General features: G+C 39.7%; 1 protein-coding gene across 1 annotated transcript in view; it reads right to left on the bottom strand.

Moving 5' to 3' along the window:
- Positions 1-229: 229 nt before the first annotated feature.
- The window catches only part of NT5C2 (5'-nucleotidase, cytosolic II), an 88,482-nt gene continuing 66,348 nt past the window's right edge, over positions 230-22,363 (bottom strand). The window contains exons 3-18 of the mRNA XM_042780827.1: positions 20,510-20,627; positions 19,397-19,492; positions 19,059-19,082; positions 13,699-13,790; positions 13,508-13,565; positions 12,376-12,469; positions 11,590-11,643; positions 9,004-9,087; positions 5,274-5,315; positions 4,077-4,184; positions 3,733-3,799; positions 3,013-3,183; positions 1,538-1,589; positions 1,361-1,421; positions 1,043-1,219; positions 230-463 (exon numbers count right to left, since the gene is read on the bottom strand). Of these exons, the coding sequence (XP_042636761.1) occupies positions 230-463; positions 1,043-1,219; positions 1,361-1,421; positions 1,538-1,589; positions 3,013-3,183; positions 3,733-3,799; positions 4,077-4,184; positions 5,274-5,315; positions 9,004-9,087; positions 11,590-11,643; positions 12,376-12,469; positions 13,508-13,565; positions 13,699-13,790; positions 19,059-19,082; positions 19,397-19,492; positions 20,510-20,627 (1,532 nt within the window). The remainder of the gene's footprint in view (positions 464-1,042; positions 1,220-1,360; positions 1,422-1,537; positions 1,590-3,012; positions 3,184-3,732; positions 3,800-4,076; positions 4,185-5,273; positions 5,316-9,003; positions 9,088-11,589; positions 11,644-12,375; positions 12,470-13,507; positions 13,566-13,698; positions 13,791-19,058; positions 19,083-19,396; positions 19,493-20,509; positions 20,628-22,363) is intronic.

Raw genomic sequence — 22,363 nt, 5'->3', positions numbered from 1 at the left:
AGCCTGACTTGACTTTCTTCATTACAATTATGAACCATCTGCCATCTGCAAAAAGTGTGGATACACGAAACTAAAACAAGTCTGTCTCTGATTAACATAGTTTTAAGAAGCTTTCCAAATGTGCCTTTGATGGAGCCCCCATTCTCCCACTAGAACCCAAACAGGGACACCCTTTGCTCCTGTGAGTCCTGCTGAAAGTTTCATGGGTGCTTAGTTTTGGTTTTCTTTTTTATTCTTCCTCTTCCTCCTCCTCATCATCATCTTCATCGTGGCAGTGTGTAATTTCCTGGGGTGCCAATGGAAAGAGGTTGGGAGGTTTAATCTCGCTAATCGACCGTGTCAACTGGTGCCGCTTGTAGTCGGTGTCTTTAAAATCCACAGATGTGCGGTTCCGGGTGGCCAGGGGAGACTCCATCTCATTGATGTCTACATGTATGTGCTCCACTGTTGATTCATGAGGCATCTAGAAAAAAGCCAGAGGCTCAGAAAACAGGCCGAGTAATCTCTTCCCAAATCCTAACACCTCTCCTGTCAGGTGGCCATGTGGAGTTATGCCCCTAACGGGCCAGAAAGCCTCCAGCTTAAGGCTCCTGCATCTCCCTGGTGCTCTACCCAGCGTGGTTCCCCCTCTTCCTTCTTGTCGCCCAAAACGGTGCCCAGGTGGTTTACTACAACCTGAAATCTAATAAAATGGGACAGGAGAGAACTGTGTTTATTTCATAGCAAAAAAACCTACAACATAGATCAGTATCAGAGCTTAACAATCTTTCTCTCAATTTGTGCTAACAAAATAGGAAAGTCTTTGCCACATTCAAGTGCAGTTTTAACAGAGCCGATTTCAGGGAGTACAGTGGCACACTAACATTCCATCTGGAGCGTCGTCTCTCAGACGCCTGCCGTGCGACCATGTGACCTGCCTACGTGCTTTGCACACCAGAAGGAACGGGTCCAAAATGCCTCCTGCGATATCACAGAGCCAGTGTGGAGCAGGCACTGGAGTGCACCTTCCTATAAAGCATAGCCTGAGGCTGCACTAACTCACCAAGACGTGGGCAGCTCTGAAGAGGTAGCTGAACGGGTAATAGAGCAGATTGATGAAGGAAGCTGCATAGAGGTCAGCGTAACGCATCACCTGACTGGCAAAGAGGGTCTGCCGGGAACCGCTACGGAACAGGCTTCCCATCATGCCATAGCACATGTCCATGTCATGAGTTACTTTCTGAAACAAACACAAGACTGAGTCTCAAATCATTCAATAAATACTTACTGAGCACCAGCTCTGTGCCAGTCCCTGCATAACATCAGAAATAGGAGTATTGTTTAAATAGTCCAAGTTTTCCCTGAAAGCCCCTTTGGATACCTTAATGCGTCTCTGGATGGAACTAATGTCTGGACGCTCATTGCTGCTGCTGTCAAGATGCCTGGAGACCAAAAAAAGAAAAATACTCCAATGAAATCTCCAGTGAGGATACGGCTTATGCCTAGGTGACTGACAAGGAGGTTTTTAGAGAAGAAGTTTTCAGAATTAGGAACTTACTTGTAAAGTTCAGCCAAGAAAATATCCAAGCTCTGAAGCTCTTCAAAAAGTGCTGGTTAAGGTTTGGAAGGAAAAGGAGACATTTTAGGTAAATCACGTACGGAGCATACAGTCTTTAGCTGCTCCTGAAGCCGAAGGGAAGGCTGCAGATAGGACCAACAGTAAAGCCTACACTCAGGTGCCAGAGATGAGCGTATAAAATGACTTCCTCCTCATAACTGCAGGAAAACCCACAGACCCTGCTGGGAGCCTGGTATGATAAGCAGCAGCCGGGCACCATCATTGCCACTAACTGCCTGTCCTCCTCGAACACCACTGGTGACAAGTGTCTCTCCCAGCTCATGCTGATTCTAGCTCACAAAGTGCCAGTCCAGCCCTTCCTAGGTGCAGTCAGTGGGGCAAGTGCTAGCAGGTCCATGTTCAGGTAAAGAAAAGACAATTAGGACACTCGCCTAGAGTCACAGGTCCAGAACACAGCAGAGCAAATCAGTTAGATTTCCAAAACTTCAGAGGTAGAAAGTTGAAAATGTGGTGAAAGGCTAACCAGAAAATCCCACTGATGCATACAAACAACAGACAGCATCAATTGCATGCTTTCTATGTGGTCCAGCTTTCTCCCCCGGGGCCCCCTAGAGAAGAAGCCCCACTGCAGCCATTGATATAATAAGCACACTTCTCTTCCACCTACCGTTTTTGGGAAAATAGAGAAGTCACTTAAATTTTTTCTGTTTTGTGGTTTAGAGGAGCCTCAGTTGAGAAGAGCTGTGATTTCTGTCTTCTTTAAACACACATTACCTGAGTCAATTCCCACCAGCTTTATGAGGTAGGTACTATTATTATCTCCCATTTTACATCTGAGAAAACTGAGACACAGGGTAATTTGCCCAAGGCCCTGCAGATTAAGTGCTGGAACCAGGATTCAACCTGAGCTTCCAAGTCTGCCTTTCACCACACTGGGCGGCGCTCTCTACGGCTTGTGCCCCAAACACCTCCACCAGTTACTAGATCAATGGCTCCGTTCAGTGTGCACAGTGCAGCTCAGTTCACACAGGCAGTTCTGCTTTCTCAGTGAAAACCACCAAGAGGTGATTAATATTCAGAGTCCTCACTGCCCCAGAATCAAAGATAGCTAGCTGGGAGCAGAGACCAGGACCATTAGGTGTGACTGGGAAATGAGGGGCTACAGAGGGAAGTGGAGGTCCAGAGTTATGCTTGGGACATTAACACTCGATACTTAGCCTCAAAAGGATTCAAGAAGGCTAAACGGAACCTCTCATGTTTCTCACATTCTGGGAATTCTGTGAAATATGTGGCTGTTCTAACAGGTAGGAGGTCTTCAAACATCTGGGCCCACGTTTTGACCATGTCTGATCCTATCCCATCCAGAGTAATGAAAAGATTGATCCATAGCTGGCCATTTAGACATAAACTAGCTATGGAAAATGTTTATAAGATAAGAGTTAATGGCTCCTTACAACTCTTGTCAGTCCAGACGTGCAGCTCCTGGGCAAGTTCTGGGATCACCAAGAAAGTTCGCCATCCTTGCCGCTTCTTTGATTTTAAAATGTCCCCAAAAATGTGATCTCCAATATATAAAATGTCCTTGCCCTTCGCGCCCAACAGATCACAGATTGTATCAGATGAACCTGAAATAATGCAATGTCTCCTTATTAAAACCATAAGCATTAAATACTGTGCAGATTACAAATTTTATTCTTACAATCCATGTGAGGGACAGAGTGGAAGAAGGACTCATATACTAAAGACAAACATCCATCTTTTTTTTTTTGCAATATTCTTTATATTGCCTCTAAGAGAAGGCCTTCAGCATCACTGTGCTGACAAGGGTTCCTGATCACCAAATCCAAGAGCGACAAAACTCCATTTCTCCGCCTTTGTGAATACAACCCTCAGAGGTATCGCCACCATTTCTCATCATGGATCTACCACCAGGGTGGTTTTGCTCAACTGTTTCCATCATAATGTGTCCACAGGAGAAACCTTCTTGGAATCCCTTGAAAATCATCTCAAGTGATTCCAGGGCACTGAGAAACACCTCAAATAGGTAAAGTAAGAAAGAAAACTGATCTCTCTAGTGAAGACCAGATTCATCGGGGCATACTAACAACTTCTCAAAGCTTTAACTGAGAAGTCTGAGCCAGGACTGACACTAAGTCACAAGGTCTATGACTCACCTCCTGAGTAGACAATGCCATGCTGTAAGGGGCCAGTGTAGGTGCCAATCTTCAGCTTGCCAGTTTTCTGTGTGAAGAAAATATGGACTTGGTAACACTTATCATTCTAACACTGCCTCGACCCAGAATGCATGTAGTCAGCCAGCTAAATGAATGGCACTTATTGTTCTGACTTAGTGGTTTGTTTGGCTAACTCAGTTAAAAAACAAAACCCTTAGATAAATTCCCAAAGGAAGTTGAGGCTAATTCATTTAAAGACTACCTGTTTCCTTAGGGAGTATGAGTAGGGAAAGGACAATACGAAGGACAGCATTGCTAGCACACAGATCATCCCCTGGACTTACAGTATCCACCTGGCGCAGTACTGTGCCTTCTCCAAAAAATAGTGGTTTCCGTGCATCCACCAAAATCAGGTCAAAGTAGGACTGCCAGGGTCGGTGGGAGCTCCCAGGCTGGGGAGGGAGAGACGGGAAAGGCTGACACAGCACTCTTTACCCTAAGGCACTAATAATACCTAGTCTCACCAGCTGCAAGGAATGGAGAAACTGAGCACTGCCAGAAGAGCTCACTGTTTCATCAAAAACTGATGGTCTTCTTATAAGCCACATCCTTGTGGAAGTAGGCAAGTTGTAAATAATTAATGACTAATAATCTCTACATCTTAAATCATATCATCTACTGAATTACAGTAACTAATTTCACAGCGATTTAGTACATGACAGAAAGTGTGCTCATGCTCTGAGATACACTTAAAGGGCTGGGGAGATGCAGAAAGAGGCAGCATCAGACACAAGTGTACAAACTAACATGGAACTACGTTAGGAAATTTTACTGGTTCGGTTCTCAGCTTGATGGCTCTAAGTAGTACCGGCCCTTGGCTCTAACTGCAAGCACTGAGTTATACCTTTTAAAGTTCCTGCCGGCCTGAGACGGAGCCATGGCTGGAACCTTTCAGGACCAAGCTGAGGAGCACTGCACCCCGGCAGCAATCTCAACACTGATGCTTCTTCACAGAAGCCAAGGCCTCAAACTCCAAAACAGACAAGTAAGAGTGTCTGTGGGTAGAGCGCTTAAATTTGAGAGCGGCCATACTGCAGGAACAAAGGGCTCTCAGCTAAGTATCCAGGCTAACCACTCTCCTGGCGTAAACGCCAACTAAGCAGAATCTAGAGCTGTTGAGAATAAACTCGCTCAAATTTTCTGTTTCTTTTAATCAAGTATCTTTCTCAACTTGGAAAATTCCGTTTCAAATTTAACAAGGCTGCTAAGAACTTCTTGGGCATAAGATTATTCTTATCCATCCCACTAAATACCACATGAATATCCCTTTTATTTCTGTTTACAAAGTATTCAAATTGCTAATGACTTTAAATTCTACAAGTTCCTGGATTACTTCTAATGTTAATGAAGATTAGGCAACAGGCCATGTTCTGGTTGGATGCTGACCAATTCCTTCCCCTCAATGTTCCAGGATGATTAAATGCATTCATCGTTACTAAAGTAATGGTCTATTAAGTTACATAGACCGTTACATAGAGTACCTTGGGGCCGTGTGGGAAATCAAACAGGTAAGTCATAATTTTCTGGAAGGGAAAAAAAAAAAGCAAAATAAGGTTCACATATTACTTCTACAAAAGACACATAGCATCTAATAAAATGATATGCAAGCTTTTCATAAAACACATATTTATGAAAATACAGTATTTACTACAGTCTTGTTTCTTCTAAATTTTGTGAAATCATAGCAGTGGAAGCCAGGAATTAATGCCTCATCATACCAAAAAAGAAAGAAAAGAAAATGCTTCTGACATTCTCAGCAAGACACACTCCCACGTAGGAGGTGTTTTTGTAGATTCATCCATTTATCCCTATCCAATTCTCCCAGTGGCCTGAGCACATATTTGGAGGCAAGGGGGCATCTCAGGTGAGCGCATGGAGAAAACTGATGACTCACATGGAAACAACATATTACTTTGGCCTTATTAATACTGTTCCCAGACCCACCAAGCCAACCAACCACAGGTTTTAGAAAACCATTTACTCCAAATTACCAGATTTCTAAATCAACATTTTACATACAGAAGATTGGGGAAGGCTGAGATTCTAATCAGTATATAATATAAACTTATAACTGTCTTAGCAAAGTAAGATGAAGTTAAAGGGTTGAATCTATCCATACCTCACACAATATATAAAAACTAAAGACAGATCAAAGACTTAAATGTAAAACCTGAAATTATAAAGATCATGGAAGAAAAAATAGGGGCAAACTTAAGGCCCTAATTTATGGCACAATCCATCATATACAACTAAAAGCTCAGCAGAAGATAAACTAGGACTTCTTAAAAATTAAACACTTAGGCACATCAAAAGACTTCTAAAAGAGAATCTATGGACTGGGAAACAATTTTTAGCAGCAACATACCTGACAAGGGACTAAATCTCTAAAGTTTACAGAAAATGCCAACACCTCAACAACAAAAAGCCAAACAATCCAATTTAAAAATGGGCAAGGGGCATGAAAAGACACTTCACCAAAGATGACATTCAGACAGCCAACAAGTACACAGAGAGGTGTGTGTGATTATTTGCCATTAAAAAGATGCAAATCAAAACAACAGTGACACCTCACTCTGGCAATGTTGACAGACAAATGCTTGCAAGGGTGTGCAGAGACTGGAATTCTTACGCACTGTTGATGGGGCTGTAAAATGGTACAACCAAATGGAAAATGGTGTGATACTTCCTTAAAAAGGGAGAGATACCATATGATCCAGGAATCACACTACTAGGTAATTATCCTAGAGAAGTAAGAGTCACGGCATGAATAGAAAAATACACACTCATGTTTATCACAGCATTATTAACAATAGCAAAAAGATGGAAACAACCTACGTGCCCACCAATGCATGAATGAACAAACTATGGTACATACACAATATGGAATACTATGCAACATTAAAGAAGATCAGTGAATCCATGAAACATCTCACAACATGGGTGAACCTGGAGGATATTATGCTGAGTGAAATAAGTCAATCACAAAAGGACGAATATTGTATGAGACCACTTTATAAAAAGTCAAGAAAAAGTTTGTGCACAGAAAGAAACAATCTTTTTCATGGTTACCAGGGATGGGAAGGGGAGGGAGGGAAAATCATTAACTAGCCAGCAAGCATGTATTACCTTGGGTGAAAGGAAAGGTAATGCACCATGAGTACAAAGTGACCTAGGCAAAAGAAGACACTGGAAGGTCCACAAGAGTAAAAGGCAACAAAGGAAAATACTGCAACACACACATAATCTTGCAGTAACAGTAATAACAATAATTTATGAGTGTACATATAGGCAGATGTGTAACATGAACAGGTGTGGAACAGTGTACTGGAGTATACCCATGAGCATATACAGGTTTGAGGACAGATATATATATTTATTTGTATATGCTGCAAATATATCCAGGTATACAGTAGAGCATTCAGGAAGCAAAGTTATGCACACTTCTTATCCATTACCAAACACTTTGATGGACTCGTCATTGGGCTTGAGGGCTTAGGACCATAGTCTTCAGGGACATATATATCAACTGGCACAATACAGTCCATAAAGACAATGTTCTATATCCTGCTTTGGTGAGTAACGACTAAGGTCTTAAAAGCTTGCGAGCTACCATCTAAGATACAACTATTGGTCTCTTCTCATCTAGAGCAAACAAGAGTGAAGAAATCAAAGACCTAAAGAAACCATTAGGCCAAAGGGTTACTGGGCCACATGAATCACATTCTCCACCAGCCTGAGACCAGAAGAACCAGATGGTGCCCGGCTACCACTACCAACCACTATGACTGGGACCACAACAAAAGGTCCTGGACAGAGTGGGAGAAAACGCAGAAAAATATTCAAAATCATATAAAACACCAGACTTAATGGTCTGGTAGTGATTGGTGGAACCCTTGAGACCAAGACCCTTAGACACCCTTCAAAACGGGAACTACACGCACCCCTGGGGAATCATCTTTCAACCAAACAATGGGGCTACAAAGTGAACAAAAACACCTGTGAAGAATGTGTTCTGCAGAACAATCAACCGTATGAGACCAAAATGGCAGCATTTGCCCGAAAAACAAAGTTCAGAAGGCAGAAAGGGGCAGGAAAAATGGTCAAATGGAAATGGGGAACCCAAGGAGGAGGTGGGAAGTGCTGTTACACTGAGGGAATTGCAACTAATGTCACAAAGCAAAATGTGTATAAACTGAATGGGAAACTAATTTTCTCTGTAAACTTTCACCCAAATCACAAGAAAATGTTCAAAAACAAAACAGAATTCAATTAGTACACTTCAATCGTGGCAGAAAAATGAAGTGGTAAATTTTGATGGCTAAGAGTCAAAATATCTTTGCACCATCTACTGTTTCAGAGGTCCCAAGAGTGGGGAGGGTATGTACCCAGATGCAGTAAAAGGTGTGGGCAAACTCAATACAATGATTTCTGTGGTTTAAATAAATGATGGTCCACAGAGACACAGAAGCCATTTTAGTCAGCACAAATGTTTTAAATAACCCAAATTTTCAAAGCGCTAACTGTAATCGGGGAAAACGCTGTAGTCAAAAAAAAGAAGGTTCTACAAATGCAGGCAATCTTCTGCTTTCAGAAACTTGCTTTATGCCATTCACTTTCACAAAAGACCTCCACTACCTGTTTTTGTGAACTGAAAGAAATATGAAGAGGATTTTAGCTTTTAAGAAAAAAGGCAAAGAGTGAAACTAGCATTCGGCATCTGTTTTGCAACAAGCTATTTAAAGAGGCAGCTTACATCCCAAGCAGTAAGCTCCTTCCCTGGAAACTATACTTGGCATCCAGCTGCCAGAGTTTTGAACTGTGTCTGTGAACACTTTATGTTAGTGGTATTTTAGGTTTTAGGTGGTGTTTGGTATGATTTGGCAGATTATTTTTGGGGTCTGGGAACGTTCAAAAAATTAATGGTAACTGTTTCTTCGCTTTATGCCATTTTGGCTTATGAACGGTTTCAGAGAAACATTCTACTTTCAGATAATGGGGAAAACATGTACTTAGGAAAATTTGAGGCCCAGTCTGGTATAGACCTTACCCTTTGCTTTTTTCCACTCTGCTTTCAAAAATGAAAGGGCAAAAAAAACTACTTTCACTCAATAAACTACTATCCTCCCTATTATCTTCATAGTTCTTTAGGCCAAAGTCTGAAATACATAATTCCTCTGTATAAACAGACAAATATGAATATTCAACACTCACATCCGTATACTTATAGTCACTGTTGGTGGCAAGAAATACTTTCCCTACTTCCTTCATCCGGCTCAGAAGCAGAGGCAGTTTCCCCTGAAACATAGTATGATGATAAGAGAAACAGTAAAACATATTTTTCCGTTTACACTTTAGAGCAGTCGTGTGTGCTAGATAAACCACTGAAACAGGAACAGGGGATCCCCTTTACAGGTTTGTTTTAGAATTTTACATTTCAAAGTCGATATTATTAAAAAATAAATAAATAAACTAGTAATAATAAAAGCCCATATTATAACTATGCATGAATAAAGTCTTAACATATGCAATGTATACAATATGTAGATTGATACATTAAATTATGTATATAAATGCTCATATGGCTGTTAACAACATAGCCTCATTATATCCAGGAAAGTGTTTAAATCACCTTGTCAACTCTTGAAGTATGTGAGTTAGATGTGTTAGGTCAGAAGAAGCTGATTTGAAGCATCACCAAACAAAACAGCTGTCCCTCGTGACCCATGGGGATTGGTTCCGGGACCACTCGCGGATACTCAAATCCGCAGATGCACAAGTCCCTTATATAAAATGGTGCAACATTTGCATATAACCTACACACATCCTCCTATATACTTTAAATCATCTCTAGAGTAGTTATAATACCTAATACAGTGAAAGTGCTATGTAAATAGTACTTTCTGCTCTCAGCCTTTGAAAGACTGCTTTGACCATTTAATTGCACCACCACTCCCATATTTTCCATCTGAGCTTGGCTGAATCTGCAAATGCAGATCCCACACATCTAAGGGCTGACTGTGGGAAGTTTGAGATCGCTTCACTGTGTCTGTTTTGGTCTTATAAAACGCCTCGCAGAATGAAATGATGTGTAGGATTACAACCCAGAAATGCCCAGACCTACCTGGGTACCACCAAAAACCAAACTCACTGCCACTGAGTGGATTCCAATTCACAGCAGCCCCCACTGGGTTTCCAAGGCTATAAATCTTTATGGAAGCAGACTGCCTCATCTTTCTTCCTTGGAGTGGCTGGTGGGTTCGAACCACCGACCTTTTTTTGGTTAGCAGCCAAATGCCTTACCCACTGCACCAAATGAGGAGATTCTAACCCTTGACATGCCTGGAAAGAAACACACTTTCTTGTTCTCTTACAATAAACAGGGTGAATTTGGTTAAACTCACTCAAATTCTCCAGGAGTCCTCCCTGCTTAATGCTTTTTCTTAAACAATGGGATTGAGGGGTAGGGGCAGACAGGAGGTACAAAGACTGAAAACAGCAGAAAACCTTTACCAAACAAATACTCTGAGAAAATACTGTGTACTGCTACTTTTAAGGAGCTCTAGTGGCACAGTGGTTAAGGCAGGTTAAGCATTAAGGTTGGCGGTTCAAACCCATCAGCCACCCATGAAAGAACAATGAGACAATCTTCTGCAAACATTTACAGCCTGGGAAACCCTATCAGGCATTTCTACCCTGTCCTATAGGGTTGCTAAGAGTTGGAATCGACTCAATGGCAGTGGGTTTTTGTTTTGTTTTGTTTTGCTACTTTTACTCTGTAGAAAAAGGAAGAGGTATCTTGTTTCTGGGATGTGTGTGTGTGTGTGTTTTACTTTTTATTTTGAAATAATGTTAGACTTACAGAAAAGTTGTGAAAATAGTATACAGAGTTCCCATAGGCCCTTCATCAAGCTTCCCCTAACATTAGCATCTTACATGACTACATTACAATGATCAAAACCAAGAAATTAACATAGGTACACTACTATTAACTAGGTTTTTTTTTTTTTTCAGATTTTACCAGCTTTTCTACTGTCTTAAAGATGTTTTAAAGTTTTCCTTTAAGTTTTCTGTTACTATGTTAAAGGTATTTTAAATAACCACTACACACATGTACCATATCATTTTTGAGATGATCTAGTAGAGTGGTTATGATTTGGGTTAGATTTGGACATGAATCCTAAGTTTACTACTTACTAACTGTGCAAACCTTTGACAAGTTATTTAGTCCTCCCTATTCCTCAGTTTCTTCATCTATAAAACAGGTAACAATAATTCCTAACTCAGGGTATAAGGAACATTAACTGGGATAATGCATGTCAATCACTTAGCACAGTGATATGCACATTAGTACTATATACTGTAACTGCTATTATTATAATCAATTAAAAGGGGTACGAAATACAGGGTCTTTTGCCTATGAGCAAACAGGAAAAACTATGCAAAGACTTAAGCTCTGGCAAGGAGCCCTGGTAGTGCAATGGTTAAGCACTCAGGGGCTAACAGAAAGGTCTGGGGTTTAAACCCACCAGCACCGCCGCTTGTGGTCTGCCCCCATAAAGATTACAGCCCAGGAAACCCTCCACCTTGTGCCATGGGTCACTAGACGTCGGAACCGACTTGACAGTGCACAACACCAACAGTACTCTAGCTGAAAACTCTTAGTGATTATAACAGGCACTTATTACGTCAAGACAGAGAAGTATCTTCCCTTGGCCATTCTTTATAAGAAGGCTTGTCATTCATTTCCCTACTAAGCGAAATAAGCCATCAGCAGATGTTTTCCTCTTTCTTACTTACATCTTTGACTACATACTTCTCAAGATTTTCAACTGTCTTTTCCTTGAGGGAGCCCTAGGGAAAAGGAGAAAAGGAAATAAGAACAACATCAGTTATTAGCATTTAATTTGTAAAAAAAATTCTGTCGGCCCAAACGCATGTGTTAAGCATTTAGCAAAACAGAAAAGCAAATGACCAGAGGAGGCCCGGGAAAAATGGCAGGTGTGATTTGCTGCAACTCTGCCTCCACACTGGTCTTCAATGAAACTGGTCTTCAAACTATAAAACTGCTTCTATTTTAAACTAGAAATCAAAAGGCATTTCATATTTAATATAGTTTATTAATAAATGTAAATTATTAAATGTAATTTTAGTATCAACCAAAACCAAAAAAAAAAGAGACCCACTGCCTTGAGTCAATGTCAACTCATAGTGACCCCCAATGGGTTTTCATATCAGTGTATGTTATTAGTTAGGGTGAGGTTCTTGGACAAAACAAATGAACCATTACCATTCCACAAGGGACATGGTAATTACAATGATCTACACTAAAATCTCTTGTACGTAAGTCTGGGCACTGCAAACCAAACTGATATCTGAAAGGAGAAGCATCACCTCTAAAGTTGGATGGCCGAAGACAGGAACAAATGTATTCTAGAGACCTATCACTAGGGGGCAAATCCTTTTTTTAAAAGAAAAAAAAAAAAAAAACAGGAAAAATTCTGATCTTCTGCACTGGGAAAGTTAACGTCAGACCATAAAACACATGCCAGATAGAAGACAGGTGAAAAAGTAGCCTCTACTTACCTTGTAATGAACCCAATCCACAGCGTCTCTTACATCTTGGAACATACTCCGGTAGGACATGAAGAGATCCCCATCTTTAAATCCTGTTTCACAGCTGCAGAAAGAGGAAAGGGACACGATAGGGGATCCACAAGACGATCAATAAAATGAGTATCCAAAACTGCCCAGGGGACCCAAACGTTCCATACCACACAGGTGATGGCTGTGCCTCATTAGGAAAATAATTACTCCCTACTGAAAAATCCATTTCTGACTGCCAGAAATGGCTGTAGTGGTCTATGGAATACAGTAATTTTGAACAAATACAAAGTGAGAGAAGAATGCATTGAATAAAAGCTAAAAGATCAAAGTTCCTAATATATCAGGTTCTTTAATTCTTCATTTTAAAAAACTAGATTCCCATCCAAGAAACATTTAAAAATAAAACTGGTAATTTAGGTTTTCCCTACCCTGACTTTCTGACATTGTCCCTACTACAAAGGTATTGCCCATTTTCTATTCAGCTTAGTGACTCAGCTCTCCACCAAATTTAGTGCCTTGAAGTGGCTATGGCCTGACAAGGGTAAGAAGTTAGCAAGCTCTGCCTTACATGGCTGAACTTCCAGCCATGCTATATACAAGTTGCACCAAAATAAGAAAACCACCAGTTTAAGACGTTGGCAAATTTTTACTTCAGGGAAAAGAAACTGCATTTATTCCTCGATCAGGTGTTCTTGGGCCTGGTAATGAAACTAATCACCATCCCTGAATGGCTCCTGGGTAGCTGCTGTGAAATGAGTTGGGGGGTTTTAGTGTAATTCTGCTTAGACAGATAATCATCACACAAACCTCCCACTCAGTTGTCACAATTAGCACCTCTGCTGGCGTCTTCATTCCCAGGAGAAGCCAATCAGAAGTGGTCCCTTCCAAACATGGCTGCAGCACACTGGCAAGGAGAGGGGCCGTGTGGGAGATGAGAGCCTGCATGGAGCTGCTGGTGCTGTCCCATCTCTCAGGCTGGCAATGTGGCATCTCTCACTAGCACTAAATTCACTTCAGAAAAGCAGAAAAGACCTACAATGGCCAGTTCTCTAAAACCCTGTACATTCATTAAAAAATCAATTGGAAAAAGAAAATTATAGTATACACATACCTGGTATACCTGGGACAATTAGTAAAAAAATCTACTAGGCAGGCCAACAGGTAGGTCTCTGAAAAATGAAGAATAGATATTCATAAGTTTTAAGTAAACTAATGCCAACTTATTTAATTATCTCCCTTGAGCAAAGATAGTCAGGAAAAGAATGGAAAGCATCAGCATATGTAAGCACAGAGTGAGTCTACCTGGCAGGTTGAAAAGTGTATTCAGAATGTAAAATCTCTCCGTGTCATCCCGTTGGATAAATTTATTTGGATACTGCTCTCTTGTTTCTGGTCTGAAAGAAAATTTTAAAAATTAAGTGATACTTAAATAATTAACACAATAACCATGGGATATAGTCATGATTCAAAAATTCATTCAGATACTTCAGTGGTTATGTGCAAGGCAGGCCTCCAAGTCATACATGTGCATAGTTAGGAAGATGTGTAAGCTCAGGTTCCAGCCCTTAATGACTTCTCAGTCTGGCAGGGGACATGAGTCACATGCAGAAACAATAACAACAAGGTAAAAAAAAATCAAACTACCACAGGAACATCCCAAGAGCTATGAAAAAAATGAGGAAGGGAGACCACGCACCCTAAGGAGTAGAGAAGAGTGAATGTGAAGAGTGAGGAGAGGAAAAAAATCTAAGAAGGACTGATGAAAATGTGTCACATGGGCTGGGCCTGAAAGGAAAGGTGATCAGTTCAGGTCCAACTTGACCAGAGAAACTGGATGGAGAAAAATGAAGAGAGAACGATGGGTTAAGAGTGATCATCCTATTGTTCCTATACTGCATTCGGGGCAACACTGACAGTTTTTAAGCAGAGACTTAAAATCATCAAAGCCAAGTTGTGAAAAAATTAGTAGCTGGTTTTAGGATAAACCAGAAAAAGAAAATGTGCTATGTTACAAAAACAGCCACAAATGATTCCCATCCCTTTGCAATGTGACCTGGCAGCCCCTTCCATCAAGAGGTGGAGCCTATTTTCCCTCCACCCTTTGACTCTAGGCTTGGACAACAGTGAATGTGAACCAGGCAGACACCTGGAAAACATCTGTGTATCGGGCCCTGCCCTCTCTCACTGCACTTAAAACCCTAAGACTGCAGCCAACAGCCTGCCAACTGTTAGACATGTGAGCTAGGTCGGGGCATTCTAGATCAGCTGCCAAGTGACCCACCACATGAAAGAGCTCAGAGAGATCAGAATAGAACTCCCAGCTCACCCTATGTGTCTCTAAGGGATTGGTGAAACCATTCACAGAAATATGAAAACTGGTAAGAAGCAAGGACAAGAGGAGATCTATTTTGCATACAAGTAGCTCTAGTGGCACAACGGTTAAGTCACTGTCTGCTAACCAGAAGATTAGCAGTTCAAATCCACCGTAGCTCTACAGGACAAAAGATCTAGTGATCTGCTCCTGTAAAAATTACAGTTGAGGAAATCCTAAGAGGCAGTTTTACTCTGTCTTATCTGGTCACTGAGTCTGAATCAACTCAACTGCACACAACAACAACAACAACATTTTACATACACTAAGCTTGAAGTAAACAGATTTTAAGCAGACAATTAAAAACAAGCCAAGTACATAAAGAAACAGATTCCAACTTGAGAGCTAAATGGGATCATTTTCACACAGGTAATAGATGAAGTCAAGAATGTAGAGTAGATGAGGCCAATTAAGAGTGCAGAGAAGGAAGAGAAGAGGAATAGGACCATGGAGAAAAAGAACCAGTGAGAAGAACAGAGGTTGTCAGGGATAAGTAAGAACCTCAGAGAATGAAATAAAACAATTCAAGAAAAGGAAAAGGATCATGAGTTATACAAACATTACAGAGAAACTAAAAAGAACAAAGACCAGAGTATAGAAACACACAGTTCTCATAAGGAATATATGGAGATTAAGAATCTAAATAAAGGAAACCAAATGTAAAGTTTATACTTGGAGTAACTTGGATAACGACCTGCTTGTGTTTGTTAACTACCAAAGGCAAATTCCAGTTAAGAATATAAAATCACAGTAGCTCCCTGTCTTAGTCACTCTTCTGAAGTAAGAGTTCCTAATAAAGACTAACTTTGGGGAGTATTTCATCTTCTAGCTATCTAAGGTTCTATGTAATGAAAATTAAGGTAGAGGGAATAATAATGATACACTTTTCCCAGTCAGGCTCAGTAAGATGACACTGTCTCCTTATCTGTAATGTACTTTCCTGTCCCCTCCATAAGAAGCTCTGGTGGTGCAGTGATTAAAACACTGGGCTGCTAACTAAAAAGTTGGCAGTTTGAACCCATTAGCCACTCTGTGGGAGAAAGATGAGGCAGTCCACTTCCGTAAAGATTTACAGCCTTGGAAACCCTATGGAGCGATTCTACTCTGTCCTAGAAGTTCGTCATGAGTCAGAATTAACTCCAAAGCAGTGGGTTTTTGGTTATTCCTTCCATCATTAAAGAGTAATTCCTTTTATGATACTTAACAGTTATTTAGTAGGCAGTTGGAACTCAAAGTGACTTATAAGTATAGTTAGAAATTACATTTTATTTAAGTGCCTGATTACGCTCTTCTAAAAAAAAAAAAAACCAAACTCACTGCCGTCAAGTCGATTCCGACTCAGAGTGACCCTCACTGGGTTTCCAAGGTGGTAAATCTTTATGGCAGGAGATTGCTCTATCTTCCCTTCCTTCCATGGAGTGGCTGGTGCTATTATATATTTAAAATGAAAATTTTAAATAATTATGCTATTATGTATTTAACATGAAAATCAATTCAGGTGGAGGTACTGTATCAAAAAAGGAACACTATACTTGGAGTTGGGGGAAAAAAAAAGTTATAGCCCAGATTATTGCTAACTTTCTGTGAGCCAGAGAGTAACGATCTGACCTCATTATTACCCTGTTCTAACTATAAAAGCCTCTAACACTGTCCAAAATCCAGCGTCCCATGGCATGTAGCGAGGCATGGAAGGTGACAGCGCTCTGTCGACCACTGGACTCCTCAGTCCCTCCTCCTCCACTGGCTTTTCCCTTTGACTCTAAAGACTGCAGGGCGCTAAGTGATATCTGAGTGAGTCTCATTTACTCATAAATGACTGACTTTTTCTTTAAAAAAAAAAAAAAAAATGTTGGCTATTGGTATTGCATATATGCCCTTTATTGTGTTGAGGAATTTCCCTTCTATTCCTATTTTGCTGAGAGTTTTTATCAGGAATGGGTATTGGACTTTTATCAAATAAATGCCTTTTCTGCATTGACTGATATGACCATGTGGTTCTCTGTTGCTTTATTTTACTTGTGATGGACTACGCTGATTGTTTTTCTAATGTTGAACTATCTTTGCATACCTTGGTCATGATGTATTATTTTTGATACATTGTTGGAGTCTATTGGCTAGGATTTTGTTGCAGATTTTTGCATCTATATTCATGAGGGATATTGGTGTGAAGTTTTCCTTTTTTAGTGGTATCTTTGCCTGGTTTTGGTATCAGGGTTATGCTTGCTTCATAAATTTGGGAGGATTCCATCCTTTTCTATGTTCTGGAATAGTTTATGTAGGATTGGTGTCAGCTCTTCTCTGAATGACTGGTAGAATTCTCCAGTGAAAACTGTCTAGGCCAGGACTATTTCTTGTTGGTAGTTTTTTTACGACCTGTTCAACTTCTTCTGTTGTTATGGGTCTGTTCAAATTTTCTACCTCAGTCTGTGTCAGTTTAGGTAAGTAGTATGTTTCTGGAAATCTGTCCATTTCTTCTATGTTTTCAAATCTGTTGGAGTGCAGTTCTTCACAGTATCCTGATATTATCCTTTTATTTTGGTTGGTTTTGCCGTGCCACTGCCCATTTCATTTCTCATTCTTGTTAGTTACGCCTTCTCCTTCTTTTCCTTTGTTAGGCTGGCCAGTGGTTTGCCAATTTTATTAATCTTTTTCAAAGAACCAACTTCTAGTCTTGTTTATTTTTTCTACTCTCTATTTTCTGTTTTATTTATTTCTGTTCGAATCTTTATCTTTTCTTTTCTTCTGGTGACTGCAGGGTTTTTTGCTGTACTTTTTCTAATTGTTGGAGATGCTGGGTTAAGAGCTCTGGTGGCATGCTGCCTAAGGCATTTAACTGCTAACCAGAAAGCTGGTGGTTCAAACTCGGTGGTTCAAACCTACCAGCCACTCTTTGGAAGGAAGATTAGGCAATCTACTTCTATTGAGATACCTCCTCAGAAACCCAAGGAGGGGTCACTATGAGTCAGATCCGAGTCAGCGGCAGTGAGGATGAAAGTGAGAGTTGGGTTAAGGTGCTGATTTTGGCTCTTTCTTCTTTTTTGATGTATGTATTTATTGTTATAAACTGCCCTCTGATCACGCTTTTGCTGTATCCTAAAGATTTGGGTATGTTGTGTTTTCGTTATCATAAATGACACTTTTAAAACATGTATTTTCAAAGGAACTATTTGGAAACTTTATTGGTTTATCTAGGTGGAAGGGACAACTGTGGATCTTAATAAATTTGATTACAGTGCTAATTTATAGAACTGCTTCTCTTCTCTGCCTACCTGACATATTCCTAGCCCCAACATAACACAAAAATCTCTCTTCAGACATTAAAAAATAGAACCTTGGTTCATCTTTGGGATCTGAATTCTAAGTGATAATTCTGCACTAGTACTAGTGCACTAGCACATTACTAGTACTTCTTGCAGTCATTTTACTAAATTCTGCCTCCTCATATTCATGTATCCTAAACAAAATCCTCATGAAAAGAAGAGGAAAAGAAAGGTGGATTTAACTATGGACTGCCCAGCTGTGTCAAGGTAAGGTGTTTACTTTAACTGTTTCCACTGTGTACGTGCAGGCACCTTGGGAGCCTGTGTAAGGTCTGTGATGCCGGCTGAAGGGTCTGCATCAAATGCTTCAGTTCCAAGGGGGGCATTGCTGTGACCACACATTTAAAGGAAGCTCTCGTGCAGTTTCCATTAGTTTGTGCCTCTTATCACAAAAGATATTTACCAAAAAGATACTGTCTCTGTTAACAATTTCAATGTAGAGTGTACAGTTTTTACTACTTTGCCATTGAAAATGAGTAATATATGGAAAAGTTACAGAAGAGACTGACACTTAACCTATTTTGGCTTTAACACTTGGTATTCTGATCCTAACACAGTGTCAGTAGTAACTTATGTAGATTAACAGTAGAGAAAATGTATATTTATAAAGCAACAACTTAGACATTGTCAATTGTGGTACTGTGCTTTTAAATAACTAATCAGGAAATTTCACAAAACAACACGGTAGATACTAAATTTTATCTGCTGTTCATAGTGTGGAAAAATTCAAATTAATTAACAATAGTGGGAATACTCTGATGTGAAAATAAAGCTTATCCTTATTTGTTTTAAATATTATTATCCTGCATTCATTTTTAACCTTTTATGTTTTGAAATAAAATTTAACCACATAATCAAATATTTGAAGTTGTTCATGAGAATATAAAAAGTAGTTTATTAGCTGCTAACAATCCCTTAGTCATTTAAATTGCTGTAGTTTTAAATTTCACAAAGCACTTTTATGTACATACCTCTTTTGGGCAGCTACCTGAGAACTGTATTAAAAAGGAGAAAATAAAAGTCTTAGAATTTCAAATAAATCAAGGCTACTACAGATCTTTATTGGCAAGTTTCAGGATTAGCTCTGTTGGATGCTGCGTGATTAGAAGGCTGCTAACCATATTTATAAGTCATTTTAGTTTTGGTTCTAGCTGCCTAGTAACTAACTGTTAAGTATTCTTATGTAAAGGACATGCTGATTAATGATGGAGGGAGCAGGGAAGTATGCTACAACTAGGAGAGAAAATAATGTCATCTTCATACTGACTATAAAAACATTAGGAAAAGGCTACAGGTTCTTTGTACTCACCCCCTTATGAAGTTAAATCCATGTGCACAGACCAAAAGGTTTCCATAGGCGTCAACTTTCAAAAGATTTCCATACAGTGTGTCAAAAACAAGTCCCCTATATGAAAATGAAGAAATCACTGATAAAGCAAATTAATAGTGGGAGTAACTTCATAAAGTACTTACTACTCCATCACCACAAACCAACCTTATCTAGTTCAAACTTTATAGCAATTCAAGTGTGTCTCAAAACAATATATCCTTAGAGGCTAAAGTATGTGAATAAAATCTTGAAAACTAATCCCAAAGCAAATGTAAAAGATTTACTCCGTCCAGTACCTGTTTCCTGTAAGGAATGAGACCTTAATCAAATAAGGTGTAAACTATAATTTCTCTTAATATAGTTGGTACCATTCAGAAACATTTTTTTAAAAAAATTTCCTGGGACAATTTAACAGGTTTATAATTCCTTCTATTATGTATGCAAATACATAGTATGTTATATTTGATGGTTTCTAAAATAAGCATCATCTTAATCTTGAATCTTCCCAATCAAATCCAAAAATGCAAACTGCCAAGAAGGCTAAGTGTATGAGCAAGTTAAGTGTATTAGCAAAATAAGTAACTGCTCTCCAATAGCCAAAGGCAGGACCCACTGTGATTACTGCTCATCAGTTTTAATGATCCCTTTTCTTCCCACATAAATTGGTCTTCTCAGTAGCCATTTAAAAAAATGCTGTCGTGTTCATACTGGCTCATAGCAACCCTATGGGACAGAGTAGAACTGCCCCATAGGGTTTCCAAGGCTACAGATCTTTATGGAAGGAGATGCCCCAAATTTCTCCCATGGAGCAGCTGGTGGATTCGAACCACTGCTTTTCAGCTGGTGGCCGAGTGCTTTAACCACTGTGTTACCAGAGCTCCTTTAATAGCAATAAACTAAGTTAAATTCAAAAACACAAAAGATATGGGGTCTATAAACATTTCATGGTTATTTTAGACTCAACATCAACCAAGAAACAAACAAACAACCTTTGGATTTTTTGAGGAGGAGGGGAATCAAGGATGAATTTGGAATGATTAATTTTAGGAGTAGTGGGAGAAACCTTAATCCAAAAATATCTTCAAAAATTACCTGGTAGGAAATGTAGAATCATAAGCAAAGCTAAGCAGCTCCTGGGGGTAGCCAATAGAAACCAGTCTTTCCACGGTGAGCTCAAATCCAAGGGACTCGTACTCCGGGGACTTGTATACTGCAGGAAGAGAAGGTTCTCGTTAAATGGCATAGAAGAATAGCTGTGAAAACAGAGGGCAAATAAATTCACTTTCTGCTCTCTCATTTCCTCTCTTCCTACATTTGCCATTCTCCTTCCCCCTCAAGCTCCATGTTCTGCACTGCCCCGAGGAACTAGAGAATTTAACTGCCAGACTGTGAAGACAGGCCACATATTATAGCAGGAACAGCAGCAACAGGATGAGTTATCAAATATTTCAGACAGTTCCTTCATTCTTAGGAAATGTACTCCAAATTTCTGTCCTTTAAATACTTCATTTGCACAATCTAAAAGCAGAAAAAACTAACACAAATAGTTGCGCTATTAACTATGAGAAAGTAAGTACAGACAACTAGGTAAGACTCAAAAAAAAAAAAAAAAAAAACAAACTCACTGCTGTTGAGTCGGATCTGACTCATAGCGACCCCTCCTTGAGCTTCCGAGGCAGTATCACTACGGAAGTAGAACGCCCAACCTTCCTTCAGAGGAGTGGCTGATGGGTTTGAACTGCCAGCCTTCTGGTTAGCAGTCAAAGTGCCTTAGGCACTATGCCACCAGAGCTCCTAACTAGGTAAGAGCAGTCACAGTCTCTCTCTATGTATTGCAGGCTCCACTGATGTGTGTAAATGGTATAGAAATCTTTTCCTTTTTTTTTTTTTTTACACTCTAAAAATGATTTCTTTTTAGAATTGCTATTTGGCTTTGGTAGCTGCTTTATATTCATTCTTCAATCAATATGTTTAATTCTACATGTCAGGATTAACTTGTTTTCTTATCAGCCCTAATGATGTTATAAACCATCAAAATTGCATTTTGAAAGTTATTGCTGGAAATCAACCATAAAAAGACATGTCTGAGACAATTAGGGATATCTGGGTATGAACTAGGAATTAGACATTAAAGAATTATGACTTGTTTTATGAGATTATGGCCCAGTAGGTATGTGCAAGTATATGTATAAAATATTTATCTCTCTCCTTATCTGTCAGTTGAGCATACTGAGATTAAAAAAAAACCTTACTGCTGTAAAGTCAGATCCAACTTATAGTGACCCCTTCTTGGGTTTCCGAGGTGGTATCACTACGGAAGTAGATTGCCCAATCTTCCTTGTGAGAAGTGGCTGGTGGATTTGAACTGCCAGCCTTCTGGTTAACAGTCAAATGCCTTAGGCACTACACCAGCAGAGCTCTGCAGGTGGGGTTCATTTTATTTTTCTTTCTACTATTACATGTCTGAAGCTTTCCATAATGAAAAAAAGTTTGAGTTATCAAAGCAGTTTAGCATTACAAAAAAAAAAAAAAAAAGTTGTTCCTGTAAATAGGCTTCCTTGAAATGAAGTATATAGGTAAGCATCATTCCCTGACTCCCTAGGAATGGTAAACCATTTTAAAATAGTAAAAAAAAGACCTGTCATCTTGCTAAGTTGCCAAATGAAGCAACAATATCCATTCTATGCTTGAGATCTTATAATAATGCAATTATTATAATACATAGTTCCTCATCTGCTATTAGCATCTCTTGGCCTATGGCTCAGCCTGATTTTTCAGTGTCATTAGTGTGCCTATCCAAGTTAGTGCTAATATTTTAGTAAGTTTCAGCCTTCCCTTCCAAAAACACTGCCTTAGAATATTTCCAGAAATGCATAGAAGAAGCCAGTAATACTCCTCGCCTCCAAAGAAGGGAACTGAGTGGATAAGAGACGGGAAGGAGAGAGA

The sequence above is a fragment of the Orycteropus afer genome, unplaced genomic scaffold, assembly GCF_000298275.1.
Source record: "Orycteropus afer afer isolate SDZICR_OR568_19922 unplaced genomic scaffold, OryAfe1.0 scaffold00064, whole genome shotgun sequence".
NCBI lineage: Eukaryota > Metazoa > Chordata > Mammalia > Tubulidentata > Orycteropodidae > Orycteropus > Orycteropus afer.
This window is presented reverse-complemented; position numbering and strand designations above follow the sequence as displayed.